We start from the raw sequence: 27,698 nt of genomic DNA, 5'->3' as shown, positions 1-27,698 counted from the left end.
AAATGAAATTTGTTTTGATTCTGTTCATTTTCCTTAAGGCCACAAACTTGGCCCCAGCAGACCCAAATGGAAAGGCTGACCCATATGTGGTGGTGAAGGTGGGGCAGCAGCATCTGGATTGTAAAGAGCGCTACATTCCTAAACAGCTCAACCCTGTGTTCGGAGAGTGAGTACCAATAAATGTTTATTTATTTATTTATTTATTCATTTATTCTTTTGCCCACAGGACTGGCTTTATTGTATATTTTTGTTTCTTTGCTTGTTTTTTTATTTTACTGATCTTCAGAATTATAATATAATTGCAATGGACAATTATAAATGTTAGTTGTTTGTATGTAAAGAAAAAGCGAAGCTTGCTACAGTGCATGCTGCAAATCTCTTCAACCATAGATTATGGTGGATGACAATAAAAAGATCTGTCTGTCTGTCTGACTATCTATCTATCTATCTATATATATATGTATATATATATATATATATATATATATATATATATATATATATATATATATTTATATATCATTCTATCTATTGTTGTATGCAGAACTTTGAACTTCTCTGCTCAAATTATATGTTTTGTTGATTTTTTAAGTAAACACACAGTGTACAGGGAACAAATTTACGTATATTGTTTTTCTGCTTATATTACTGTACAATTTACATTTATTTGCTGAGTTTCACATATTGGAAATAATGTATGCCATAACTAAAGTAATGTAATTACATAAACATGTTAATTGACCAGGGGTGTCCAACTATTTGTATCTCACTGCTTCTCACTGCTAGCTAGATATATTTTCTCATCTTCCCAGACAATTTTAGTTTGTAGAATGTGGAGAGAAGGAAAAACTTGCTTCCTTCATATATTGATCATGGCATACCTCCAGGGGTGTAAAGAGCACTGAAATCCCTACTCAAGTAAAAGTACTGTTACTGTAGTGATAATTTACTCGGGCACAAGTAAAAGTATTAGTAAATAAAATTACTCATGTAAGAGTAAATAAGTAGTTCGTTAAAAACCTACGTAAGTACTCGAGTTACTTAGTTACTTTTTTGTATTTCCACTGTCACAACCTGAACATATTTCTGAGGCGCTCGGCTACATCATTGGAAAAACACTAAAGCAAAACATGATAATATGCGGGAAAAAGTTCTGAGAGCTGATACTGATCACAGTTCGTTCTGCTAGTGCACATTAACACACCTTTCTGTGAGCTGTGTAAGGAACAAGGTTTACATTAAACTGCATGCATTTCATGGTTAGATGATTATATAAGACGTCCTAGTTTATCTGTTTCCAATGAAGTATTTTAGAATCCCTGAATGGCTGTGCAGTGGGTGTTACTGTTTAATTAAGTTCACTTAAGAGAAAAAACAAAATTATGAGTAAATTGCTTAATTCATGATGGAATTTTAGTGAGGGTCCTGCTGCCCATCAGCTCCCAGTAATCTAGCTTATGATAACAGGTGTGAACCTCTATAGACAGTAAACACATTCACAGCCTTCACACTGTATATTTGCACTGATATCTGTTCAGAACGTTTCTGCCATTAAAATCAGCAACATCAGCAACTTACCCAGCTTTGATTTCTACTGTAACATATCTCACTAGTAATCATGCTGATCACTTCATACAGAATCAGACATTATTACTGCATTAGACAGTTAAACAGCTACACAGCCTCTCACAGTTAAAGACAGACACCAAGGCAGAGAGAGAGACAGAGAGAGAGAGAGAGAGAGAGAGAGAGAGAGAGAGAGAGAGAGAGAGACAGACAGACAGACAGACAGACAGACAAAGGGCGGGGAGGTGGGGAGGAATCAAATCAGACCTTTCAGCCTAAATAACGACACAGCCGTTCACGACCGTTTATCTCTAAAACAGCAGCTAAACTACTCTGTATAAACGGTAACCTGTGGGCTGTGGGCGACACCTGTTGACTAAAGCAGCTGACAGACACTGTAATAAAAAATATGCAACAGATTTCCAGTGTAATAAACAGAAGCTTTATAAAAGAAAGAAGAAACCCGTAAACACGGTACTTGTTTAGCTCGGATCTGCTGGCTCGGCTGATGCTGCCTCAGGCTGGAGTCGAGCTGTGAAAGCGGATCTCAGCAGGTTTCGTGTGTGGCCGCTGATAATAACGACGTTTTCTTCAGTTTATGCGAAAATCAATACAGATGACCGTTTGGACGCGGTCTGTTCCTCGTGTGTACTGGTTCAGTTCTCCTCTGGCCTTCTTCACTAAACAGGACATCTCTGTAGTGTTTTTCTTGCCGGAGCTGCTGTTTTCTGATTGGTGAATCTTTTAAATTTAACCGCGCTTTGTTATTATTGGTTTCTGAGCTGAAATGCTCATAATTTATTTTTACTCTGTAACGTTATGAAAATTAAAGTAGCAAAGTAAAAGTATTTCATTAAAAGTTAACTCAAGTAAGAGTAAAAGTGCTATGATTTAATTCTACTCAAAAAAGTACCATTACAGAGAAAACTGTACTCAATTACAGTAACGAGAGTAAATGTAATTCGTTACTTACACCTCTGCACACCTCAAATGAAAGCTAATGAAAATATTTCATAATTGTCATGAACTTGAATTAATGAAATGTTAATTAATTTTTCATTAAAGTTAATGGTTTTGTTCTGCTTCTTTTATGTGCTTGTCATCTGACTTAATGTTCACAGTCCTCACACTGAGTGGTGTTCTTGTAGAGTAGGACAGGGCAATATGGGAAAAAAATCTTATGGTGATATATCATTATATACTGACAATTATTACATGCATAATTATTGTGTACATTGTGCCAACTAATAATGGTTCAGGCTTATTATTAAGGTTTAAGTTATTATTAAGGTTTTATTGCCCAGACTTTTTTAGCAGACGTTTTTGATTGGCAGTTGGTGTGTGTCCTGCTGTTTTCTGCAGAGTGTTTGAGCTGACCGTGTCATTCCCGCTGGAGACAGAGCTGACCCTCAGTGTGTTTGACCATGACCTGGTGGGATCTGATGATATGATTGGAGAAACCCGCATTGACTTGGAGAATCGATTCTATAGCCGCCATCGGGCCGGCTGCGGACTTGCACTATACTATGACAAGTGAGTGACCATTGTTTTTAGCAGTATCATCATCATCATCATCATCATCATTATCCTTATCACAATCATCTTTACTGAATGACTTCTGGTCAAATGTGACTTACTGACTTATACAAATGCCTGTATACTTATGTCTGATGCCTTATTTAGAAGAAACATCAAACCCCTTATATCGGCATTCATTTTAAATCTAATTATTAAATTAGTCAGTAACTAAATTTACTCAGTGCCATAAAAATAATACCTCTAGAGTTTCAGGACACTTTCACACCCACCCTGTTTGGTGTGGACCAATCGAACTTTCTTTTTAAATCAGTCTGTTTTGACGGGTGTGAACTCTTCCCGCACAACTAACAAATGAACCACGGCCCAGCAGAAACACTGGTCTTGGTTCGCTTCCAAATTAACCCTCGTTCAGTATCACTGCTGGTGAGAACACATTTTTGTGATGGCCTGCACCAAACAAGGGAATTCAACATCAGAGCATGCTTTTTTGATCAATGACAGACGCTCATACTGTTCTTGCGGCACAAGCTGCTGTTATTAACAGCAGACGAGCAAATAAATAATATGAAGCAATGCGTTTGATTTTGGTACATGGGTCACGGAATGTGCTCCATCAGTGACCTGATTGGTTACATGCAAATTGACAAACCAATCAAAGAAAAAGCAAAAATCAAGTAAGGTTTACTATTGTTGCCTTGAGTGTGATAGATATTAAGCATTTCTACTTTCATTCAAAGGAGTTTTTTGGCTCAAATGGTGGCAAATGAGTAGCAAAGCACTTGAAACCCTGCAGAATTTCTGATCAATAAACAAGCATTGACGTATATAATTTGTTGCACTTTAGCTGTTGCAGTGTGAAACCAACCAAAACTAATAAAAAAGATGCAATATCACAAGAACCCAAACTCTGATTTGGACTTTAGCAAACAAAATAAGTGGGAAGACAGCATTGGGGATTAAGGAAATAGTTATTTTATACAGTTTTTGGTAACACTTTACTGTAGGTCATGTTCATAAGGCTACACAAAAATTACATAAACATTTATGACAACTGACACAAACCAACAAACATTTATAAAGGTTTATTCTACTAAGTGTCAGTGGTTATGAAGGCTGATTTTGTCAACTGTGTCAAGTAACACACAGGTTTTTGCTGACATGAGGTTGTGTCATAACACTTTTTGAGGTGAAATGGCAGCATTTTGTGACAGCTGATTTTGTGGTTTAGAGTATTTGTATTATATAAAACACCTGAAGTGAGGCTGGTTGCAAAATCAAACAAAGGTGAGTACTTCTAAAGAGATGCTTTCACATTTTCTGATATCACTGAAATGAAAATCTACTGTAATATAGTTACATTGTGAAGGTTTTGATACTGGTACTCTGTTATGACAGAGTTATGTATATTTTCTCTGCCCCTAAGTAAAGTGAGTATTATATTTATGCTAATATGATCTTTATGAATTACCATGACACAGCACTGACAGAGTTGTGCATATTTTCTCTGACCTTTAACTAAAATGAGTTTCATTTTGCTTTTTAGAAAATGTTATGAATCCTAATGGTAATGCCAAAACACTGAAATGAGTTATGAATATTTTATTTTATTTGGCTCTTAAGTAAAAAGAGTCATCTGTGCAGTCATTTTTTTGTTTGCTGAATATTTTTGTGCCACTCAAAACACGTACTTAATGGAGTCAGGACTTTCTCTCTCTTGGTGTTGGTGCTATAAGAAATTGTTTTCCTGTACACAATATTCAGTTGAAAAGCTACCTTTATGTAGGATAGTTTCAAGCCGTTTTATGATCTTTGAGAATGACTTGGGTTAGAAATTTTGTCAGGATTAAAATGTCCAGTACAGTATTTTAGTAACTGCATGTGAAATGGACGCTATTAGAAACAGGAGACTAACTGTGAAATAGACACAATGCCACTAAAAAGTTAGCTGTTATTACAGTTGTAACAGTTTTCCCTCTTCCCCCAAATGTAGTCAATGAGCAAATACATTTTGGTGTTAGAAGTTTGCTTTTACATGTAGCCAATCGATGCTTTAGCGCTCGTCATTGTACCTTTGCCTCACACAGTGCTTGCTTATGTGGTTTCTGACACTGAATGACATACTTAAACCTTTAATTTTGTTGTATTATTCTAGAGAAACGCAATGATTTTCTCTGTAATTATTCTGTAGCACTATAGGGCTTTACAGCTGTTTGTCTCTGAGCAACACTAATTCAGAATGAACATTATTTCAATTGTCACTGTTAATCTTCACTCTCATCAGTAGTTATCTTATTGTACTCTTTGATCTTAAGCATTTTTCTCGGCGTACCTTTTGATGTTGAAGATGCTGAGCTGCAGCTGCTGCAGACTGCTTTTCATTTCTCTTTGTGCTAAAAGATTAAGGAAATGAGATTAAGCTGCTGAAGCACATGTGTCTTGTGATGGCAGGGATGGCTATAATAAATGGAGAGATGCCAAGAAACCCTCTACCATCCTGGCTGAGCTCTGCCGAAAAAACGGCATCCCACCCCCGGAGTACAGAGAGATGGAGGTCAAAGTTCTCAACAAAATCTACAGAATCCCCCCTGAGGCTTTTCCAGAAGGTCTGTAGCTTGTCTTCTAAACATACAGTTTAATTGTCTTCAGTGCACACATTCAGTAATAACCATATATTTATATTTGCACAGCCCCCCCCCCCAAAAAAAAATGTGGCTGATCAGCCAAGACATATTTGCTGGCTGAAGTTTAAAATATGTCTTTAGTTTTGCACTGGGCCACAGTGCTAATGTAGCTAACAAGTAATGGAATCTTATATCTCACCAGTACGCACTGTGTAAACTCCATACCTAAATCATTGCACACTTGCCACAAATGACCCTGTGTTAAGTATACTTAAATAGACTTGCTTAGGTGGTCACTGACACTGTATGACATAATGCTACCTTTAAAAATTTAGGGTTCAAAATGGCTGCTACTACTGTTTTTAGCTGTGCAGTGTACTTTTGTCAGTCTTTATATATATAAATGTGTCATACAGTGTCAGAAACCACATAAGCAAGTCTATTTGAGATGACTTAAGAACTCTATGTGGTTTTAGGAAAGCATAAAGCTAAACTGGTGATTATATGCTTCTATTACTTGTTAACTACATTAGCCTTATAACTTTTTTGCACATCTAAAGAAGCAAAAAGCAGACACCAACTTACATTTGGAGAAAACATAAGGGCAAAACTGAACATTTAATATTTTGCCACACTATTCCTTTGAAATATGGTGAAACATTAGTTACTAAACAGATTCAGAAATTCTGAATCCCTGTTGCTGTATTTAGGCAGACTTCTGAAACTGTGAAACTGTTCTCTTCCTTCAGAGCTGCTGAAGAAGAATAACAAGACGGAGGCGGATTATGCAGAGTTGGATGAGCACCGGGCCCTAAGTGTGCTCCAACGGTGGGAGGAGATGAGGGAGTTCACTGTGGGAGCGTGTCCGCTGGTGCCTGAGCATGTGGAAGTCCGATCGTTGCTAAACCCTGACAAACCAGGCCTGCCACAGGTTAGCATCTAAGTTAATAATAGACATATTAGGCCCATTCTTGGGTCAGAACACTACATAAAGGAGTAGTTTGATGAAAAATGTACACATGTACACAGTTTTCCCCATACCCTGAGCATAGGTAATCAGACAAGACATGATTGGTCTTTAGTTTTGCACCAGAGCTATGAGGCGAATGCAGCCAGCAAATATTGGAAACATTGTGCATTGCGCAAACTGCATGCCTGAAAATGGACAAAAGTAGCTAAAATCAGTAGCAGCCAACTTGAAGCCAGATTTTTTTTTGTATTTTTGTCCATTATTATAGATTACAGTCAGTCAAACAGTGTGAGAAACCACATGAGCAAGTCTGTTTGAGATTACTCAACAACTCAACATGGTTAGAGACAGGAATGTAAAGATTTAGGCATGCAGTTTGCACAGTGCCAAGTGGAGGGGCATAATACTTATTCTAGAGCAAAAATAAAAAGGCCAAGTATTGAGACCATGTCTTGGCTGATTTGACAGCATTGGGTAAGGGTAAAAACTGTGTAAATCAGATTTTTTGCCAAATTATTCCCTTTAATCCTGAGGTGCAATTCTATAGTCCTGTTGTGGTTGATTTTTGTCTCTGTGTGGCAGGGTCATGTTCATATGTGGATTGACATGTTTCCTGTGGATGTTCCACCTCCTCCACCCGTCAATATCAAACCCAGGCTGCCCATCAGGTACCATTCAGTCTCTAGGCTGCAGTTCATTCACTACCATATTACAACTAAAATTACACAATCACCAATTGTGATTACAGGGTGTTGGTGTCATCGCTACAAAATTATTATTATTATTATTATTATTATTATAAACCAGCGACTAAATTCTACATTTATACATTTACAAAACAAACACTGATGAAAAATGTGAATTGAATTTCTTCTTTCCTATATGTACAATCCATATAAATGACCGGTGTATGGCTAATATTGTATATTGTATGCTGTAGACTGTGTATCACTTTAAAAAATCCAGTTTTCAGTTTTTACTCCTATTTTGCTTTTGAGGAACTGAATAAATGAACCAGGTGGTACTAGCAGGTGGCTGGTGAGCTCACTGTCTCTCTTTAACTAGTTTAATCTCTCTCTCTCTCTCTTTACCTCTCTGTCTTTCTGTCTCTGTTTCTGCAACTCTCTTCTCTTTCTCACTCTTCGTTATCTCTCTCTGCTTATCTCTCCATCGTTCTTTTTGTTTAACTCTCTATCTCTCTCTCACTCATGTTTTCTTTCATTACCTCTTTCTCTCTCTCTTTCATTCGCTTTCATTTTACTTGATACTTTAAATCTTTTCAATTTCTTTCTTTGTTTTTGTCTCAATCTGTCTGTCCTTTAAATCTCTTCTCTCTTTTCCTCTCTCTCACTCTCTGCTCCATCTATCTGTCTATCGCTCTCCTTTTCTGTAACTTTTCTCTATCTTTACCTCCTTTCTGTCTCATGTGCTCTCATTATATCTCTTTATCTCTCTGCTGTTTCTCTCTTTTTACTTTAACTCTCTTTATCTTTCTTTCTCCATCTTTCTGTCTGTTTCTTCAACTCTTTCTCCTCTCTCTTTCTCTCTCTTTCTCTCTCCATCTGTCTCTCTGTTGCTCTCTTTTTCTGTAACTTTTTTCTCTCTCTCTTTACCTTCTCTCTGTCTCATTTGCTCTCATTTTATCGCCCTACTCCTCCCTCTCTCTCTCTCTCTGTCTGCAGCTATGAGTTGAGGGTGATTATTTGGAACACTGATGACGTTGTCCTAGACGATGTGAACCCCTTCACAGGAGAGCCGTCCAGTGACATCTATGTTAAAGGGTCAGTCAGAAAACAACATACATCAACACTCAAGCTATATGTAGCTCACTTGCCTAAAATTGTGTTGAGTTGTTAAGTAATCTCAAACGTATGTCACATAGCCAAAAGCAGCAGTAACAGCCATCCTGAAGCCTGAAATTTGGCTGTACCTTTGTATTTATATATATCATACAAGTTTGAAGCAAGTATTTGATGATCTAGGCAGTTTGCTTAATTCTGTTTGGTGTACGTAAGCTTCCATTATTTGTTATCTACATTAGCCCTGTGCTTCCACTTCAAAACTAAAAAAGCAAACTTCAAACACCAAGCATGTTTTGGCTGTATTCGGAGAGAAGGGAAAGTTTTATACAGTTTATACAGTTGAATTTTTTGCTGAAGTATTGCTTGAATAGTATCACACAGTTTAGCCTTTTGCAGATGTTCTTCATATTGTCATGACATGCTTTAGTAGACACAATCAGCACAATGACTGCTCTTCATGCCTGACTGTCTTTTTCTCTTCATGTTCGTGTGTGTGTGTGTGTGTGTGTGTGTGTGTGTGTGTGTATTCACACGTGCATCCACCAGCTGGATTAAGGGCCTGGAGGATGAGAAGCAGGAGACCGATGTGCATTTTAATTCGCTGACTGGAGAAGGCAATTTCAACTGGCGCTTTGTGTTCCACTTTGACTACTTACCCACAGAGAAGGAGATTGTGTATAAGAAGAAGGAGTCAATCTTCTCTCTGGAGGAATCGGAATTCCGCCAGCCCTCCGTGCTCGTCCTGCAGGTTTGGGATTACGACCGGATTGGCTCTAATGACTTCTTGGGTCAGTTTTCCTTACAAGTCAAAAATCTGAGTCAACATCTATTACAGTTTTTTTTAAAAATCTGTGCTAAAACACAATCTGTTTGTTCAAAACTCTAAACACGAATTCCAAAAATATAAATTCACCAAATTCACCAAAATGCATCTCTGTCTGCTTTTTGTTAAAAGCATGTTAACTTTGCTCATAATGAAATGCTGCTTTCAAAACACACACAAACCTATCTACATGTCCCTCATACTTTTTGAAGTTACATAAGATGTTAGCAGGATGTTTGTCAAAAAAGTGCATAGTTTGTATTAGTGATATTTCCTATTAAATATTCCACACCAGTCATATTGCATTGCCGTTACAAGCTAAAACAGAGGAAGACAGTGTCAGTGAAAATGCACTACACACACTGAGCTGAGCCACAAAGAGTCTCTGTCAGTGAGCTGGAGTCCTAAGTAGGGCTGAATGATTTGAGAGAAATAGCTAACTTTGATTTTTCTGACCAATATTATGATTATGATTTAAGTATAGTTATATATCTATTTTTTTCTGGCTTGAGCCTTACATGCTAAACCAAACATTTACAGTTGTGTTGTCATGTACACAGCACATGGGTGATTGGTTGCTTCTAAGTAACCTACAATTGATCTCTATTTAATCTACAAGCAGTTTACAGCTTAGTGTTCTTACATTAAATGTCTCCACTTAAAATGTAAGACAACATTGTTGATAATGTAGGCTATTTTGATATAAAAGCAAATAGTCTTTCAGTCCTAGTGCTTAGTGAAGCAGGTAACCCAACAGCTAACTTCACTACCTTTTATTTGTATCAAAATTACTTACATTATTTGCCTAAACGACAGTCCTGACTGACCCTTATGCTGCATTTATGTGTTAGCATTGAAAAACCATTGTTCTGTGCCTCATACTGTTATTACATGCAGCCATGCAAACTGCATTTTATCCTACACATGTTTTGAACACACGTTAATGTTTCTAATATTGTGTTTGTCATTGAAGTTCAGGATTCATAGGAACAGGTTAACTATGGCCATTCAGCATCAGTTTTTCTAAAATCTATATCTGGTTTATTCCACAGCTGCAGCCAATGCAAAAGTTAGGAAAATTGAACTCTTGACGGAACATTCCGCTTAATGCTGCAGTCAGTGGAATCTTGCCTCGGGTAGTGGCTGAATTTTCCATCACTGCTCCATTAAAAACAATGGAATATCTGGTGCCTTTGTGCATCTATCGTCAGCATGTAAACGCAGCGTTAGCGTTATCAGTGTTGCTTTACTGTTACATCATACTATTGAAGGGTGATTACAGTATTACGTGATTAATAATATAGTTGCATAATGATCCTAACAAAAACAAAAAAGAGAGATTATATCACTCCCGTTTTGAAAGAACTGTACTGGCTACCTGTATCATTCAGAATAGATAAATATAATATATATGTAATATAAATATCACTTTTGACAGCAAAGATTGTTGCATTAATGCATTCTTTGCTGATCCACTTCACTAGTGTCTCCTCAATCTATATATAGTAACTAAGCTGCAAAACAGGACCATTTTGAATTCACTAGTTTTGTGATGTCACGAAATCCAACACTTTTATATATATCTGCCCGCACAGCAGTTCAAGCCCATTGGTACATAAAATCACACAAGCAATAATAATAATAATAATAATAATAAAACACAACATATTGTAAAATATGGGCCCTTTAAAAGTGCAGGATACTTTACAGTTTATTTAATCAACTACACACTTGTTTAAAGACACAGTTGAGTAGACAAATACTAAGATAAGTTCAAATATCCATATTTCTCCATGTGTTTCAATGAGCTGTGAGTGAGAAAAAATTATAAAATTGCTCCATGCTTTTATCATCGTTAGCAATAATGGTGGCTTTAAGGGTTAAAAGCAAAAAACATCCTGAAAACATCCGTGGATTCATTCAGTCTGTCACTGAATAAGCCTTTGTACATTTTAGGGTTTGTGTTTGACATTGATTAATCTACTGATTGATATTCCATCATTCAAAGTTTCATCTGCTTTACAAGTGATTTCTTCTTTTATAGTGCAGTGAAACAACAGAAGAAATATCGCCCCCTACACTTCCCGCAGTGTATTACAATCGGTCGGAATAACTGGTTGGATTATATGCACGTGGAAAATACAGAGCGCGTTCAGCCCTTTATCTTCTCCATCAAAAAAGCCTTCAGAGCAAATAGCTACTACTTTTTTATTTTTATTGCTGTCTTCTATATGTATTATGAATTATAAATTGCACCATTAATGCTAATTTCAGGAGCTTTGGCTCTTACTGTGGTTTCTACTTTCCATGCTTCCTATATCTTTACAACTAGACGTGTAGTAATGTTGAAATTATCAAAATTTGATTTTCAATTTGTTTCAATAGTTCCAATGTGAGCAAAAACAAAGTAAATCAAAGTTTGTTTCAATCCTTTCTGATAATGTTAGCATACTGTAGTACTGTAGTACTGCAGTACTGTAGCGTACTGTTTCTGTTTACTGTTTTTAGTGTTGTTTGATATTTTGTTACATAAATGTTACTCTTTGAGAAACTAAACAAAAAAATGAATCTCATTGTGACAATAAAACTAAAAAAGTACATTTCTTCAAGCATTACACCCCTAACTGAAACTCTTTTTTTTCTTCAAGTGCAGATTCCTAAAAAGTTCTAAAACTCCTTCTTATCCATTTCATTAGGTTCCATTGAGCTGCGGCTGAGTGACATGGTTCGCGCGGTTAAGACCTCAGAGCAGTGCAGTGTGAAGATGGCCAAAGACAAGGCCAGCCCACGCTTCTCCATCTTCCGCAGCAAGAGGATGAAGGGCTGGTGGCCACTCATCAAACTGAAGAGTCAGGAGGACATTGAGCGAGAGGAGAGAGAGGCCGAAATGGAGAAGAAGAACAAAAAGAAGAAGAAAAAGAAGCAGAGCAAACGCAGCAAGATGAAACCAGAGGACCTGCAGTTCGTGGACAACAGTGGGAACACTTTCCTCTTAATGGTAATGAAGAGCACATTACACTTCTGCTGTTTGGCCCAGTGACACTTCGTATCGCAAAAGTAGGGTTGCATGATCGTAATGAGCCATAATTAGAAAAGACAGATTTTTGTTCCAAATATGCATCTGGCAATGACCAAATTTTTTTGTTTTATTTTAGAGATAAATAACATAAGGCAGGTAAGTGCACTTGTGCTGTATTTGAATGCTGCTACACTTACACCAAAATGTTGTAGCATAATTATGCATGACTCATTATATTAAACAGCAAGCTTCCTTTTACTTTCAATGTAGCGCTTTATTTAATTGTTATTTAATAGGAAACTGATTGAATTTAGCATAACATTTCAGTCTATTGAAGTGTAAATAATGTATTTATATTGTGACTTTGGCTAATATAAAACACTGTGTGCTTTAAGATAAAGGTTTTCATTTAGCTTACATATTGTGAGCTTTGTATTTAAAAATAGGCCAGTAAAAAGTGGCAAAAAATTTGGCTGTAAAGAAATTAGAATTGGTCATAAAAATCCATTATCATTGCATCCATAATACCCAGGCATTTTTGACTATTCATGTTGGTCTACCTGTCAAGACTTGTAAAGGACAGCTGGTGCTTTAAAGTGGTGTTAAAAATGATATAAAAAAAAGAATTGTAAAACCAATACCAAAAAGTTGGGACAGTATTATGAAATGCATATAAAAACAGAAAGCCGTGTTTTATAAATCTACCTTGACCTGTATTTGAACAAAACTCTACAACGCTACAAGATATGTAATGTCTTCCCTTATCAACTTCATTACATTATGTAATTCTGAAACTGATACCAGCACAAATTACAAAAAAAATGATAAATTATTTATTGTGAACTGTTCCAAAATCATCTTAAACAGGTGATCCAATTGTGGCTGGGTATAAAAAGAGCATCCAGGAAAGGCCTGGATTGAGGCTCGGTTGAGGCTCTCCGCTTTATCAAAAATGCATCAGCAAAAAACTGAATAACATTGCTCAGTGAGCAAGTGCAGGGATTTTAGGTATAACACACTCCATAGTGCATAATATCATCAAAAGATTCAGAGAATCCAGAGAAATCTCTGTGCATAAAGGGCAAGGCCAAAAACCACAACCAAATCTCCCATGACCTTCAAATAGCGTGGTATACAGGTATAAAAGTGAATACCGGAATGATGTTCTCTTATAATATGAATTTTGCTGTACTGTGGATACCATGATAACCCCAAAAACAGTAAACCACAGAGAGCACTGCTCCCAAAACAAACTAAACATGAGCATAAACAGCTTCAATAACTCTTATAAATAAAACAAAATGTTGTTTTAGACAAGCACAGAGTGCCGCTTACAGACACTCCAACATTAATGAGTGTAGGTCCACACATATGCATGCACAAAGTGAGTGTATTGAAGATCACAGACACAAGCAGTGGAAAGAAGCTTTCTTCGCAGGCTACACTCTACTTGGTAGGATGAGGAGCTCAGTCATCCAGGAGGAGCTCAAAGTAGAGCCACTACCCCTCCACATAGAGAGGAGCCAGTTGAGGTGGTTCAGGCATCTGATCAGGATGCCACCTGCCCACCTCCTGGTGAAGGTTTCACAGGCACGGCCGACTGGTACGAGACCCTGAGGTCGTCCTAGGACATGCTGGAAGGAGTATCTCTCCAATTTGGCCTGGGAGCGGCTCGGGGTCCCCCGGAATGAGCTTGAGGAAGTTGCAGGGAGCAGAGTCGTCTTGGATTCTCTGCTCTTTCAGCTGCTACCGTGACCCTAGTCTGGATTAAGCAGTTTAAGATGGCGATGATAATAATAGAATAATATGAGAATAATATGAGATGAGAATAATAATACTAATGGCAACAGTAGCAACAATAGTACTAGCAATAATAATAATGATTATGTGGTTTCGTTATTGTTATTGTTAGTTACCTTTATATACTTTTTCACTTTTTTATAATAATGTGATAGCGTATCATTATTGTCAGTATAGTAGAAAATACTGTGATATAAATTTTTCATATCGCCCACCCCTACTGTCAACCCCTCATTAAAACCTGCTCCTGTGCTGGATATCAACACATAGGTTCAGGAATTTTTTAACACACCATTGTCAATAAACACATCCACGAATGCACCCCCTGGGCCAAAGAAGAAAAGGACCATCCAGTCTGTTACCAGCGTAAAGTCTGTCGCAGTATGGGGGGGTATTCATGGATAACTTTGATATCTGTGAACACACTATTAAAACTGAACACAGTTTGATCAACATATTCTGCCTTCTAGAAGATGTGTTTTTCAGGGATGGCCATGCTTGTTTCAAGATGAAAATGTCAAGCCACTCTACACATGTTACAACAGCACGGTTGCATAATTACAGAATACGAGTGCTAGACTGGTCTTTCTGCAGTCCAGACCTAGACATTGAAAACGTGTGCCAAACACAACAATGAGGGACCCATTGTATCACAGAAGAATAGTAAAAACCTGGATGCCTGTTAAAAGGAAGTGCTGTTAAAAGGGAAAGTGATGTAACACAGTGATAAACACGCTCTTGTCCCAACGCAGATTTGAAATGTGCTCATATTTACAAAACAGTGAAGTTCATAAGGCAAAATGTTGTGTTTTTGTACTGTTTTTAATGTAATACACATTAAGCAGAATTGACCAATTATTGTTTTCTCTTTTTATTAGCATTTCACATACTGTCCCATTTTTTTTGGAATGGGGTTTGTACAAGGATTACATTATTTTCAACAGTAGGCACCAAAGAATTTTTCTGGAATTGTACAATGTCAATTAAGGAATTCTATTTAATTCCCTTAAGAAAGTGAAATTATGATTTCTCCACAAACATCAAGAAACCTGGATGCTGGGTTAGTGTGAACAGCCTGGGAGTTTCTGAAATGTTCTCTCTTTCACGCTGGTTTATCATTATTGTAGCTGTAGCCTGTGGAATACTGATATTGCAGAAGACTGCAATATGCAAATGAGCCCTTGTACCAATGACAAAATTATTGTCAAATCAAGGCATTCATACAGTGCAACAAATGACTATAATTTTCAAAATAGTGCAGGCCAGTCTGTATTTTATCCATCAAAAACTGCCATGATGTTGTAAAACATGTATTAACAATAACAAAATAGAAACATATGTGTCATGTATAAAAAATGGATGATGTGCGTGGATAGTTATGGGAAACTACCGACCAGAGGAAAGCATTTAAGGGTTGGAGTTGCTAATTTTGGCCAACTTTCCTGTTCAGTTGGTTTTGTTATTTTTGTTTATCTCAGGGTAAAGTGGAGGCGGAATTCCAGCTGGTGACAGCTGAAGAAGCTGAAAAGAATCCTGTGGGGAAAGCACGCAAGGAGCCAGAGCCACTGGACAAGCCAAAGTAAGAGAACAGAATATAAAAGCTACTTATAGGGCCCTCAGGAGGGCTGGTTTACCCTTCCAGATTCCAAATGTTGTTAATCGGACAAGACATATTTTTCGTCTGTCATTGGCTTTTTTAGTTTTTTTAAATATTCAGTACTTTTTATTCATGCATGTATCACACATATGAAAAATTAATTGGCCCCTTAAGTTTAAAAACTGGTTCTGCCACCAATATCAGCAACAACTGCAACCAAACACTTCCTATATTTGGAGATCAGTCTTTCACATCACTGTGGAATAATTTTGGCCCACTCTTATGTGCATAATTGCTTTAATTCAGCCACACTTGGGGGCTCTAGAGCATGAACTGCCCGTTTAAGGTCCTGCCACAGCATCTCAATGGGATTGAAGTCAAGACTTTGATTAAGCAACTCCAAAACCTTAATTTTATTTCTTTCGAGCCATTCAGACATGGACTTACTCTTGTGCTTCAGATTGTTGTCTTGCTGCATAACGATCGTGTTTAACCTTTAGATCACAGACTGATGACATTCTCAAGCTAGATTTTCTGCCAGGAGACAGAATTCATGGTTCCATCAATTATGGAAAGTTACCCAGGCCCTAAAAAAAGGGCTTTTCAAAGTGTCCCATTCCAATGAAAAAATATTGCCACCATTACTTATTAAATGTGACCACATTCTGAGTACCTTGTTGTCACATCCCACAGGAATACACGTAATATATGTGCTGGCAGGTGAGGTAATAACACCATTACAACCTCAGTCTGGTAAAAATGAACAGGATTGCTGTTATTTGTGTTTAACTGATTGCTGACTACAATGTTATGTACCATATATACTAAGTGTTATTGTCATTTTGATTAATTACATTAATAATGTCATTGTTACGCTGTCTCTTATAGTCGCCCTAAGACGTCCTTCAACTGGTTTGTGAACCCAATGAAGACTTTTGTGTTTTTCATCTGGAAGAAATACAAGAAGTACATCATTACTTTGATTATTCTGGCTATTCTAGCACTGTTCCTTTTCCTCATCTTGTACACCTTACCTACGCACATCAGTCAGCTTATTGTCAATGGCTAAATGAATGGCAATGTCTTTACTGGAGAAGACAATGGTAGGAATCAAATGGCCAAACTAGCAATAGTGTATTGCTTAGCATTTCAGCTATGCCTTATAAACTTAAGCACTGTATTTGGATCCTCATTTTACAAGTTGAGTAATTGATTGTGCTGCTATTATTTAGTATACAGTGGCCCCCAAAAAGTAAACTGTAGTGAAGTTCTTTAAGTTACTTAAAATGTTTTAACAAAATTATATTTGTTTTAGAGAAAAACATTTTATCACAATATCAAACTAATTGTAGACTCTTAGTGTGGAAAAAGCCTGGAGAAGAAGCCTGTACTCATAAATAGTTAGCTGATGTCTTATAAACATGTTGTAACACATCTTTTATAATGCCTTTTAAATGGATAATGACTCCTATAATGACACCTATAATAAAAAAAATTAAATGATGATCATTTGAAATTAGGTATCTGTATTCAGTCCAAGTTACTGATAAATTGATGTGATGAGTCAGTTGTTAATCTCAGTGCTACTGAGCTCTGCTAAAGTCTGAGTAGACTAATAAATCAACGTGCTGATCAGTTATTAATCTCAGCTTTACTGAACTCCTTTAAGGGATGATTTATCTGAACAGTCTCCTCAGTAGTGAACATGTTCATGAGTGACTAGCTTAGCATCAGTGTTGTATTGGACTCATGCATGTGTTTTGTGGCAAGTTACATACATGTCATTAACTGCAAATCAGATAGCTACCCACTTTATGGTCAAAATTACAAGATTTTGTTATTGGGAGATGTTGACTTGTTTGCTAAGTTACCAAGATGGCAGTGGGATTATGGGGCTGCAGTGGATTGAAGTAGGTGAAGGTGACGAGAGCCAAAATAATTTGTTGACAATTTATTTTATTTAAATAAGTGAATTTTTCATGAAACATATTGAAATAGTAATTACTGTGAAGAAAACTACTGACCACTAACAGCAAAGAACAGTGTAAATTAAATAAAAATTACAGCAGAGTTTTGTACCAATTTAAAAAGTTTTACATGCATTTACAATGATTTATGAATATGAGCTTCATAGAAAGTGTTACCAAAGAATTGTAATCAGACTCCACTAAGGGCACTGTACAGCACAGAGGTGGGAACATCAAAGTCTGGAGCTATTTGTCATACAGTGGTTTTGGTGGTTAATGTACAGAAGCAGTGTGGATGCAAACCTGCAGAAGGCTGCAAAGAATCTCCCTCAAACTGTAATGATGTGAAACCCAAAAAGAAAAGTACCCTTTTGGAACAATCTGGTTAACACCAAAGATACTTTGAAATTTAGTTTCCAAACACAATGCACTTAATAAATTTTCAAGTATGGCACAAATGTCCAAATACTTTTGGGGACCACTGTAGATTGTAGATTGATTTTACATGGATTTTCAGTTTGAAAATCCTCATTAATGTTAGTACTGTTTTCATATTTTAAAGAAATCAATCTTGTTGAAGCAACACCGTAAAACTGTAAATAGCTTTGCACAGTATGAACTGTTAAATTAAGCAGCAGGCTTCATTAAAATGAAGGTAAAGTATATTCAGCATAGAGACTGAGGCACAACACTATCTCACAGTAACACATTCGTCCCTGTAAAAACAGAAAACAGTCTTGGACCAGAGCCTGCAATGTTTCTCATCTTGCTTCAGTTTTGTTCTTAAGAAATAAAGCAGTTTCACTTGTTCATGTGAATTGTATATGTAAATCACTTGCTGTTATATAATTGTTTTTGCTAGCAAAGTGAAGTTATTGTCAATCACTTTCTGTGAACAAAAATAAAAAGAATAGAATGACATCAATTTAAATCCAGCAATTATATCAATTTTAAACAGTCTAATGCACTACTTAAAGGGATGATAAACTGAGGTCATCCAGAGATCAGAGAAAGATAAAGTGGTTATGTAGTTGCCAAGTGTGGCCTATTTAATTGAACAGCTGCAGATTTTGAATAAAACAGTAAATTACATACCTGTAATTACACTTTTCTGCTCTGTGCAAATAGCATCCATGACCTAAAGCTATTAATAGGAGTTCATTAGCATTGATGGATTATGCAGACTGTTCTGCAACAGGTAGGTCTGCACATAAAGTGAATATACAAACTATGATCAGTTTAAAATCCATGTATGGGCATGAGGTTATGTGTGCTAATCTGCTGTATCTGTAGCAAATTATCTGACATTTTTTTGTCAAAATTGAGTTATGTTCATGTAGTTAATCATTTAGTTCTGATTATTGTTGCTGTCGCTATTGTTTTAAACAAGCACCATAGAGTCTTTCTTTTTAAACAAATAAAAGCTTTCTTCTTAAAAATGGTATATTACATTGGTCTTACAAGGTACTGTGTACATCAGCCAATCGATGCAGCTGTTGAATGTGGTATAACTAATCAAAAAGCATGTTTTACCCATGTGCACAAGCTCAGTAACATATGTTTAGGGGGCTTAGTAGCTTGACTGTGAAGTTTATTTAGATGAGCCTTTTAGAATTTTTTTCAACGATTTAGTTAGAAATCATATTAAAGATGGGTTGGGGGGGGGGTGCTGGAGCTGCTGGAGTCTATCTATGGAGGAAACACCTTGAACAGGCTACCAGTCCATCACAGGACAGACACACAGACATATATATTCACACACACACTCACACCTAGGGCCAATTTAGCATGTCCAATTGGCCTGACTGCATGTCTTTGGACTGTGGGAGGAAACCGGAGTACCCGGATGAAACCCACACAGACACGAGGAGAACATGAAAACTCTACATAGAAAGGACCCTGGTCACCCAGCTGGGGAATCGTTTTTTGTCAGATATTATTGATGATTTAAAATATGTTTGTGAAACGGAAATTTGGCTTTTAGTTTTGAGTAATTTGGTCTCTTCCCATTCATTGAGATAGGAGTCTGGTCTTGTATGGCTTGAAATAACTGCTTGGCATTGCAAAGATGGCTGCTGAGAGAACAGACTTCACTATAAGGACTTTGCTAACATCCATCTGAATTAGCAAAATGACCTAATCTGCAAAGTAGCAAACTAGCTACCAGTGTCGCAGGATAAATTAGCTGGCTAAAATGATGCCCTAAAAGTACATTTTAAATTAAATTAAATTTTACTAAATATTAAAGACAACCACAGCGGGACAGCAGCAGTGAAACAAAAGCACCAACAGCATAGAAAGAGCGAGAACAGCAAGCACAGAGATATATATTTTTTTGAATGTTTATATACTACAATAAATACATATTTATTAACCAAGGAGTCCCATTAAAAAAAAAACACACAATTATTTTTTGCCCTTAAAATCATGTAGCACAGTATATTTATCATGTCATTATAAGGCTTACAAAGTACAATCAATTTTCCCATAGTACTGAATTCTCATACTGATACACAATATATTTATACTATGAAATTAATCTTATCAGATTTATTGATATTTCTTCATAATTCTATAATCTGGATATATAGTAATCAACATGCTCATGACATTGATGTGGCTTATAAAACCCATACAAATACGAATAGAAACTTATTCTCTAAACTTGAGCTCTCAGCATTAAAATGTTCTATCTGTGTTTGGCTCATTCCAGATAAGACTATTTCTAGTTATCCTATGATGTTAACGTTCAGAGGTCAAAAGTATCTCAAAGGCAATGACTTCATTAAGATATGAAAAGTGATTGTACTACATAAGAATTTCTATTTTGAAAGTGAAATATTTGGCCCTCAGTATCTCAGTACTGCTCTGAGTGCAGATAGAACCTGTTAATTCTATCTTGTCGATCTACAGTACTTGTAATTAATTAATTCTTACAGAGAATTAAATAATTGAAGAGTGGTCTCAGATTTTTGAGCAGGCAATAACTTTAACTCTTTTCCATAGAAAATAATTTAGAACAGAACGAAAAAAAACAAGAAGTACACTTATAATAGAAGTCAATGGGCAGTTCTTATAACAACTGTGCATTGTTTCTGTTGTAAGCTAATTCCAAGTCAGTGGGTTTTCTGTCCTAAAGTACAAAGTAAACTGAAAATTATTGTAACAAGGTTAATGACCATATGATACAGATGTAGCAGATTGAGACTGGTTAAAAATTGAGATTAAAAGCACTGCAGTACTCCTTTAAGGGGGAATTGCACCAATCTGAATGACTTTGTTCGCACCTCACTGACTGAATCATGCAGAATTTGAAAAATCGGTGAAATTCCCCTTTAAGAATAAAGACACCTCATAAAACCTCATGAAACAATGTTATTTTCCAGTGCACTCTTATTTTAATACAAGTGCTTTATCAGTTGATTACAATGGAAAACAAGTGGTAAACACTGTTAGGTCACAAGAGTTTCTACATAGAAAATCTAAAGAAGTGATTTAATGACTCTTTTGTTTGCCTCCTTTGAATTAAAAATAATAGTAAATGAATGCAGTCACTTCAAACAGAAACCACAATTCATCCTGTTAGCTGTCACTGCGTCAGTCTATAAGACTGACAGTTCCCGAAATGGATTGGAAAATAAAGCTAAACTGAATGTGGAATTCCCCTTTAGCTGCTGTCATTATTTGACCACTGAGATGAAAATGTGCGATGAAAATGAAAACTTTGTAATAATGTTGTCAATCACAGCTTCTTCCTAGCTGAGGCTTTAGCTTCGTTTATCTTTTAATGTTCGGTTGATTACAGCAGCAGAACCAGCGCTGACTGCTTTTTTTAGAAATTCACTCACTCTAATTTATTTAGAATGACTTTTGCTGAATCCCTCTATGAATACTCCAAACACCAGTGGGGAACTCTCAGGGTCAAATGATTACTGTGAAATTAAAAAATACATGTCAGTAATTTTAGCTCATTTTTCTTTAAAGCTGCACTATGTAAGATTTGCTAAAATTGAAAGAAATAGCATTACTGAGTCAGGAGAAAAACATGCTAAAAAATGGTGTCTGTGCTGCTGGGATTATGGAAGTTTTTGTACCACGTCATATGTTTTTACTTATTAATGTCACACGCAAAGAGAAGGTCTGCTTGATGTTAAGTCAAGTCAAAGTCAAAGTTTATTTATATAGTGCTTTTTACAACAGGCATTGTCGCAGAGCGGCTTTAGAGAAAAATCTTTGTTCAAGCCCCTGTGAGCAAGCCAACTCTCTAAGAGCAAGAGGAAGAAACCTTGAGAGGAACACATCCTCCTCTGGTTGACATCGAATAGCAAACAATAACACAAGAGGAATATAAGCAGAAAATAAGGACTTAACGTTAGTGTAAAACATTGAAATACAGAAAAGGGGAAAAGCAGGTGAAGGAATGGCTATGATTAAATAGTATGAGCAGTATCATCAGGAGGGTCAGTGGCATGCAGGTGAGATTTGCACAGCGTTGCGCAGCAGGAAGCTACAAGATGGTCAAACTGGTCCATAGGCTGGGCGAGCAGTGGGCACCCAATCAAGACAGCTCAGCAAAGAAACACACAGAGAGTTAGTTCTGTTAAGAGAGACTGATTACAGTATACAGGGTTAATAGAGTGCAGCAGAGACTCCAGCAGTTCGAGCTATTACAGCCAACTAAAAAGGAGAGCCAGAAGGTAACAGGGACATGATGGCTCCCTGAGATTTCAGCGCCCCTCCGCTCCACCGTCAACAAACTTGAATGAACATGGTAGAGCAGTGGGACGACAGCACCAACACTCCCAGTTTACCAAATACTCTATGATCATGGACCCCCAGATCTGTGCCTTTTATCTAACAGGAAAAACTAATTACCGAAGGATTGACTAAGCTAGTAGGTTTTTAGCCTCTACATAAAGTCTGAGGCTGTGTCTAAGTCCTGAACACTGACTGGAATGTTATTCCAAAGCTGATGCAATTCATTAGTTTTAGGTACTAAAAGTGAGCCAGCACTTTGTGATCTAAGTAGGCGAGATGGTTCATAACAAGAGAGAAGTTCACTCAGGTACTGAGAGGCGAGGCCGTTTAGAGCTTATATGTCAGTAAAAGAATTTAACCGGCAACCAGTGTAGGTTTGATAGAACTGGGATGACATGGTCAAACTTTTTAGTTCTTGTGAGGACTCTGGCTGCAGCATTCTGGACTAACTGAAGCTTGTTAAGGCTTTTGCTGACAGACAGCAGGGCATTACAGTAATCCAGCCTTGAGGAGTACTCTATATGGAGAGTACTTACATACTGCATGTTAAAAAAAGTGAGAAAATTTAGGTTTTCCATGATATGGGCCCTGCAAAGAGAAATACTTTTGATATTCATATTTATTGGCTTTCACTGTATAAATCACAAATATTGTATGTGCACAAGAACATTTTTTATAGTAGTAGCATTGATTTTGGGAAACTAGTCTTGGATTACTTGGTATAAAAGAAAGGCAAAGAAAATCAGCTGTATTGCCCATCCTTACCCACAGTGCACACACAGTGTGGGAAATCTGCAGCTAAAGTCACATGACAGTCTTAACAGGCTGGAGCACAGAAAAGCCTGAGGTGACTGAGTGAAACTGTAATGAAAGCTGACAGCTGGGATAGGTGACTTCCAGGCTTTATTAACAATGCATTTTCTCACGTTCCACCCCACTCTCTCACTCTGAAACCACCAGGCAGTGTGCAAATAAAGTCACTTTTTTTAGATACCCTCCTCATATGAGAATATAACTTGGCTTGTAATGCACTTTCGGTGTGAAGGTTTACTTTAAGCTGTGCTGTTTGTACACACTGATACAAACACAAGCTAATGCTGAGACAGATAAAACTCCAAATGCACCACATGACCTCACCAATAAATAAATTATTTACACCGTTTTTACAACCTTGAATACTAATTAATATAGTGTAATATTTAGGGTGATGGTTTAATTGGATAAACTGTAAAAGTTGTAAGATTGAGGGAATAACTATGTAACTAAACTGCTATAAGCTAAAATCCAGAATTCTCTAACTAAGAAATATGTACTGACTAGTTTGGATGTGACGTTATAGATGTTACAAACCTTAATTCCAACCTCAAGCAGGGACAGTATGTGAAATGCTAATAAAAACAGAAAGCAGTGATTCTTACATTCTGTTTGACCTGTATTACATTAAAAAACAAAAAAACACAGGAGCTTGTTTACCACTGTGTTACATCACCTTCCCTTTTAACAACATTTAATAATCATTTGAAGACACCAACTAGTCCAGAGTAGAAAGCAGAATTATTTTGCTATTCTTTCGTTATATAAGTGTTTAGTTGTGCAACCATACAGGGCCTTCAATGTCATACTTTGCACTTCAGAATGTGCCACACGTTTCTAATGGGAGAAAAGTTAGGACTGCAGGCAGCTGTGCTGTTGTAGCATATGCAGAATGCAGTTTGCAGGATTCATGTTAAAATAAGCATTGACTTTGCTGAAAAAGACATCATCTAGGCAGTACAGGTTGTTCCAGAATGTGTATATCTTCCAGTGGAATTCTCCCTTTGCGTATGTACAAGTTACCCACATCATGAACACTAATACAACCTGATGCCATGACATACCCTGACTTTTGAACTTTATGCTGGTAAAAATCTGGATGGTCTCTTTTTACTCTTCAGACCACAGTGCACATTTTCATTGTGCATCAGTCCATTTCAAATTAGTTCAAACCCAGAGACATCAGCTTCTGCTTGACACATGGCTTCTGCTGTGCATAATCAGTCTTAACTTGGATGTGTGGATGCACTGATGAAAAGTGCTTATTGACAACAGTTTGTCAAAGTGTTCCCAAGCACATGAGATGATTTACCTCACAGAAGCATACTGTTTTTTAATGCAGTGCTGTCTGAGGGATCAAAGGTCATAGGCATTTAGTTGTGGTTTTCGTTCTTGCCCTTTAGGCACAGAGATTTGTCCGGATTCTTATATTACTATAGATCATGAAATACCTTAAATCCTTTCAATCATCTGTTGAGGAACATTGTTCTTAAACCGTTGGATTATTATGCTGACACTTTTTTAGGTAATTTGACGAGCCTCAACATATCCTGCCTTTAATGGGTGCATCTTTTATACCATGCATCACCTGTTTAAGATTTAAAAAACCTTTTAAAGTGTTCCTACTCTTAAATCGCCCCGTCCCAACTTTTTTTTGAAATATGCTTAAGGCATTCATTTCAGAATGAGTGTATATTTCCATAAGCAGTGTAGTTGATAAGATGCTTTCTATTTTTATTTGCGTTTTACATTCTATGCCAAATTTTTTAGAATTGAAGTTTTCATTCACTGTGCAGTAGATCAATTTATATGCAGTCTAGCATACATAACGGTAGAAAAATTCCATGTAATTTGCCCCATAAAAAGGCCCACATTTTTGACAAACTCCAGTAAATACAAACAACTACCCAGTCAAAATGTAGCACTGTGACTGTAGTAGCCAATTATTGGGCAACGCTGGGATACTACTAGCCAATCAAAATACAGGACTGGAATACTACTGGCGAATCCCAACACAGGAGGGCGGGAAACTTTTAGCCAATCCCAGTTAATGAGGCCGGAAACCTACTAGCCAATCGCAACGTAGATGGGCGTAATTCATCCGAATACGGGTGGGAAAAAAACTAGCACTCATGAAGCAGCATCAGTTTCCTCTTTCTGCTGTGACCATGGGGTCGTAACACTTGGGCACTTTACAGTTCTCTGTGTTGTTGCTTTTAAACAATAGCCTAAAAACACATCCCTACTCCTGTCAGAAACCTTCGTTTATATGGATTCGCTGTAAAATATTTCTTAAAAGTTAACAGAGTCGCTTATTTTTTTGTTCGCCAAAATGCCTGAGCTCATATCTGTGGAGGAGTTTATCGCGGAGACTCTGGAGGACTACAGTTCTCCCACCACATCATCTTTCATCACAAAAATGACAAGCTGCCGGAATACAGTCAACAACATCGAGGAGGTATGGAAAAACGCCTTTTTTTTCTGTTAACTCTGCTTTACAAAAAAGGCTTCTAACAAATACAGAAACGCTAACGCTACGTTTGGAGGCTTTTCTGGTCTAGCATTGCTTCAGCGTGCTGGTGTGTACTCTTACTATGTTCACCTCTATCGCTTTATCTTCCTCACTTCTCTACCAACCGCTTTGTTTTGTGTTTTTTGTGTATTTTTTTTTGGCAAAAATCTCCCCGCTTTCCAAATCTTTCTTCACCAGCTTTTCTCCCAACACTGCTGCTGCTGCTATTATTGCCGTTGCAGCGCTGAGGCAGGTTGAAGCGGCTGAAGCTCTTTGTCCACTGCACTGTTCTCAACTGGGTTGGGAATATAGCCACACTGACTGGAAATTCTTGGGATTTGTAGGAGGCCTGAGGGTTTTCCATGTGAAATCATGACTTAAAGTACGTTTATATCCATTTAGTTGAGGGATAATGATAGTTCAGGTCGAGAGGAATGATGCAGTGCCTTTGTTGTCAGCTCTGAATGTGGGCTCATTGGGGTTTATAATGGGGAAACTGACTGGGGCTCCAGTGATGGAGAGATGCTGAATAAAACCACTGCAAGAGGATTCTGGCATTCAGATATGCAGTTTTATTCTGTTATTACAACACTTACAATATGCATAATATATATTGGACATTTAATTTTTTTTTCACATTTTGTCATCATCATCTTGAATATTATATTACATTAATTTACTTTTTTTGTTGCAACCTCATCACATTAGGCCAGAACACATGTCCTTGTTATTGCCCATAATGTGTGGGTTACTGCTGAGCCCCAGTGGAGGTTTTGCTTTTCTTATAATTTCATATAGAAATTCCCTAAAGGGAACACCACAGTATTTTTCTGCCTAATCTGCAGTTTTTGTATCATACAGTAAGTTACCTCAGACAATAACTTTAACACACTCTATACATAGAAAACAACAGAAAAATCATATACACAACAGTAACATTCCCCATTGGCATCTGTTATAAACATACTTCGAGTTTTGTGCTCTTTTCTAAGCAAACAAGGAAGAAATTATCGTGTGTAATAACTGATCATATGCTACAGAAGCAGCAGGTACAGATTAGGTTGAAAAATACTGGATTATTCCTTTAAAAAGGCACTAATACCCTTTAGTAAATAAGGTAGCCGTGATAAATGGTCCAAGTATGTACTTTGTAACTGGGCAGCTTGCCCCCCCTCACTCACTGAGGCTTATTGGGTGATATATTTGTGTGTCATTCTTGTGCCAGATTGCAAGAAGCATCAGAGGTCACGTCCATAACAATGGGAACAGTGACTTCTTCTAATATGGGCAGACACTCTGGAGTGTGGGGTAACCATGGTGATGACCCGGCCCACAGAAATCGTCGCAAATTGAACGGTGTACCACATTATGTGGTTGATTGTTTGGGCGTCTGCTGACAGGACGGATCCCCCTGTGACCAGTGAGCTTAACGCATCCACAGCCTGAGGGCTTTAATGGTACATAGAGCACGCCTGGGTTGGAAGTGACCCTTTTCCCCTCCATTCTGCGTCCACAGGGTGGCTCATTAGATTAGCACAGATTTAAGGCTACCAAAGAAAATCCCACTGTTTGGATGGGCCTTGAAAACAGTGGTACTCATTCTAAGGCAAAGCAGGGTAAATGCAAGAAGTATGACTTCAATAGCGGGTGATGCTGTTTTTTTCCTCTGGTCCTGGTCCAGCATGGAGTTCTGGTGCATCTGTTTGGCACCTCACAATGTACGGCGTTGTTTTTCATTATCACTTGGTTTTGCAAGTTCACTTGTTGTGTTTTTGGCTTTAAGTCTAAATCCTCTGTCACCCAGATACGTGTGGAAAAATATAAAGGATTTGGGGTGCGTTTAACACTTTAATGCCCAGGCAAAAAGAGCTTATTTGTGCCTTTTAATCTACTCTTCTTCTTTAATGATGT

General features: G+C 37.3%; 2 protein-coding genes across 5 annotated transcripts in view; both read left to right on the top strand.

Annotated features, from left to right (window-relative positions):
• LOC118799669 (fer-1-like protein 4) overlaps positions 1-17,243 on the top strand; it is a 60,507-nt gene extending 43,264 nt beyond the window's left edge. For both annotated transcript variants that reach the window (XM_036559648.1, XM_036559649.1), the window contains 10 exons: positions 39-166; positions 2,929-3,099; positions 5,554-5,708; positions 6,476-6,657; positions 7,279-7,364; positions 8,379-8,477; positions 9,045-9,286; positions 12,018-12,319; positions 15,619-15,719; positions 16,626-17,243. In XM_036559648.1, coding sequence (XP_036415541.1) covers positions 39-166; positions 2,929-3,099; positions 5,554-5,708; positions 6,476-6,657; positions 7,279-7,364; positions 8,379-8,477; positions 9,045-9,286; positions 12,018-12,319; positions 15,619-15,719; positions 16,626-16,806 — 1,647 coding nt within the window. In that variant the 3' untranslated portion in view covers positions 16,807-17,243. The remainder of the gene's footprint in view (positions 1-38; positions 167-2,928; positions 3,100-5,553; positions 5,709-6,475; positions 6,658-7,278; positions 7,365-8,378; positions 8,478-9,044; positions 9,287-12,017; positions 12,320-15,618; positions 15,720-16,625) is intronic.
• An 8,153-nt stretch (positions 17,244-25,396) lies between these two features.
• Positions 25,397-27,698, top strand: part of unm_sa1614 (un-named sa1614) — a 94,464-nt gene continuing 92,162 nt past the window's right edge. For all 3 annotated transcript variants that reach the window (XM_036559292.1, XM_036559293.1, XM_036559291.1), the window contains exon 1: positions 25,397-25,733. In XM_036559292.1, coding sequence (XP_036415185.1) covers positions 25,608-25,733 — 126 coding nt within the window. In that variant the 5' untranslated portion in view covers positions 25,397-25,607. The remainder of the gene's footprint in view (positions 25,734-27,698) is intronic.

The sequence above is a fragment of the Colossoma macropomum genome, unplaced genomic scaffold (genome assembly GCF_904425465.1).
Source record: "Colossoma macropomum unplaced genomic scaffold, Colossoma_macropomum, whole genome shotgun sequence".
NCBI classification, from domain to species: domain Eukaryota; kingdom Metazoa; phylum Chordata; class Actinopteri; order Characiformes; family Serrasalmidae; genus Colossoma; species Colossoma macropomum.
This window is presented reverse-complemented; position numbering and strand designations above follow the sequence as displayed.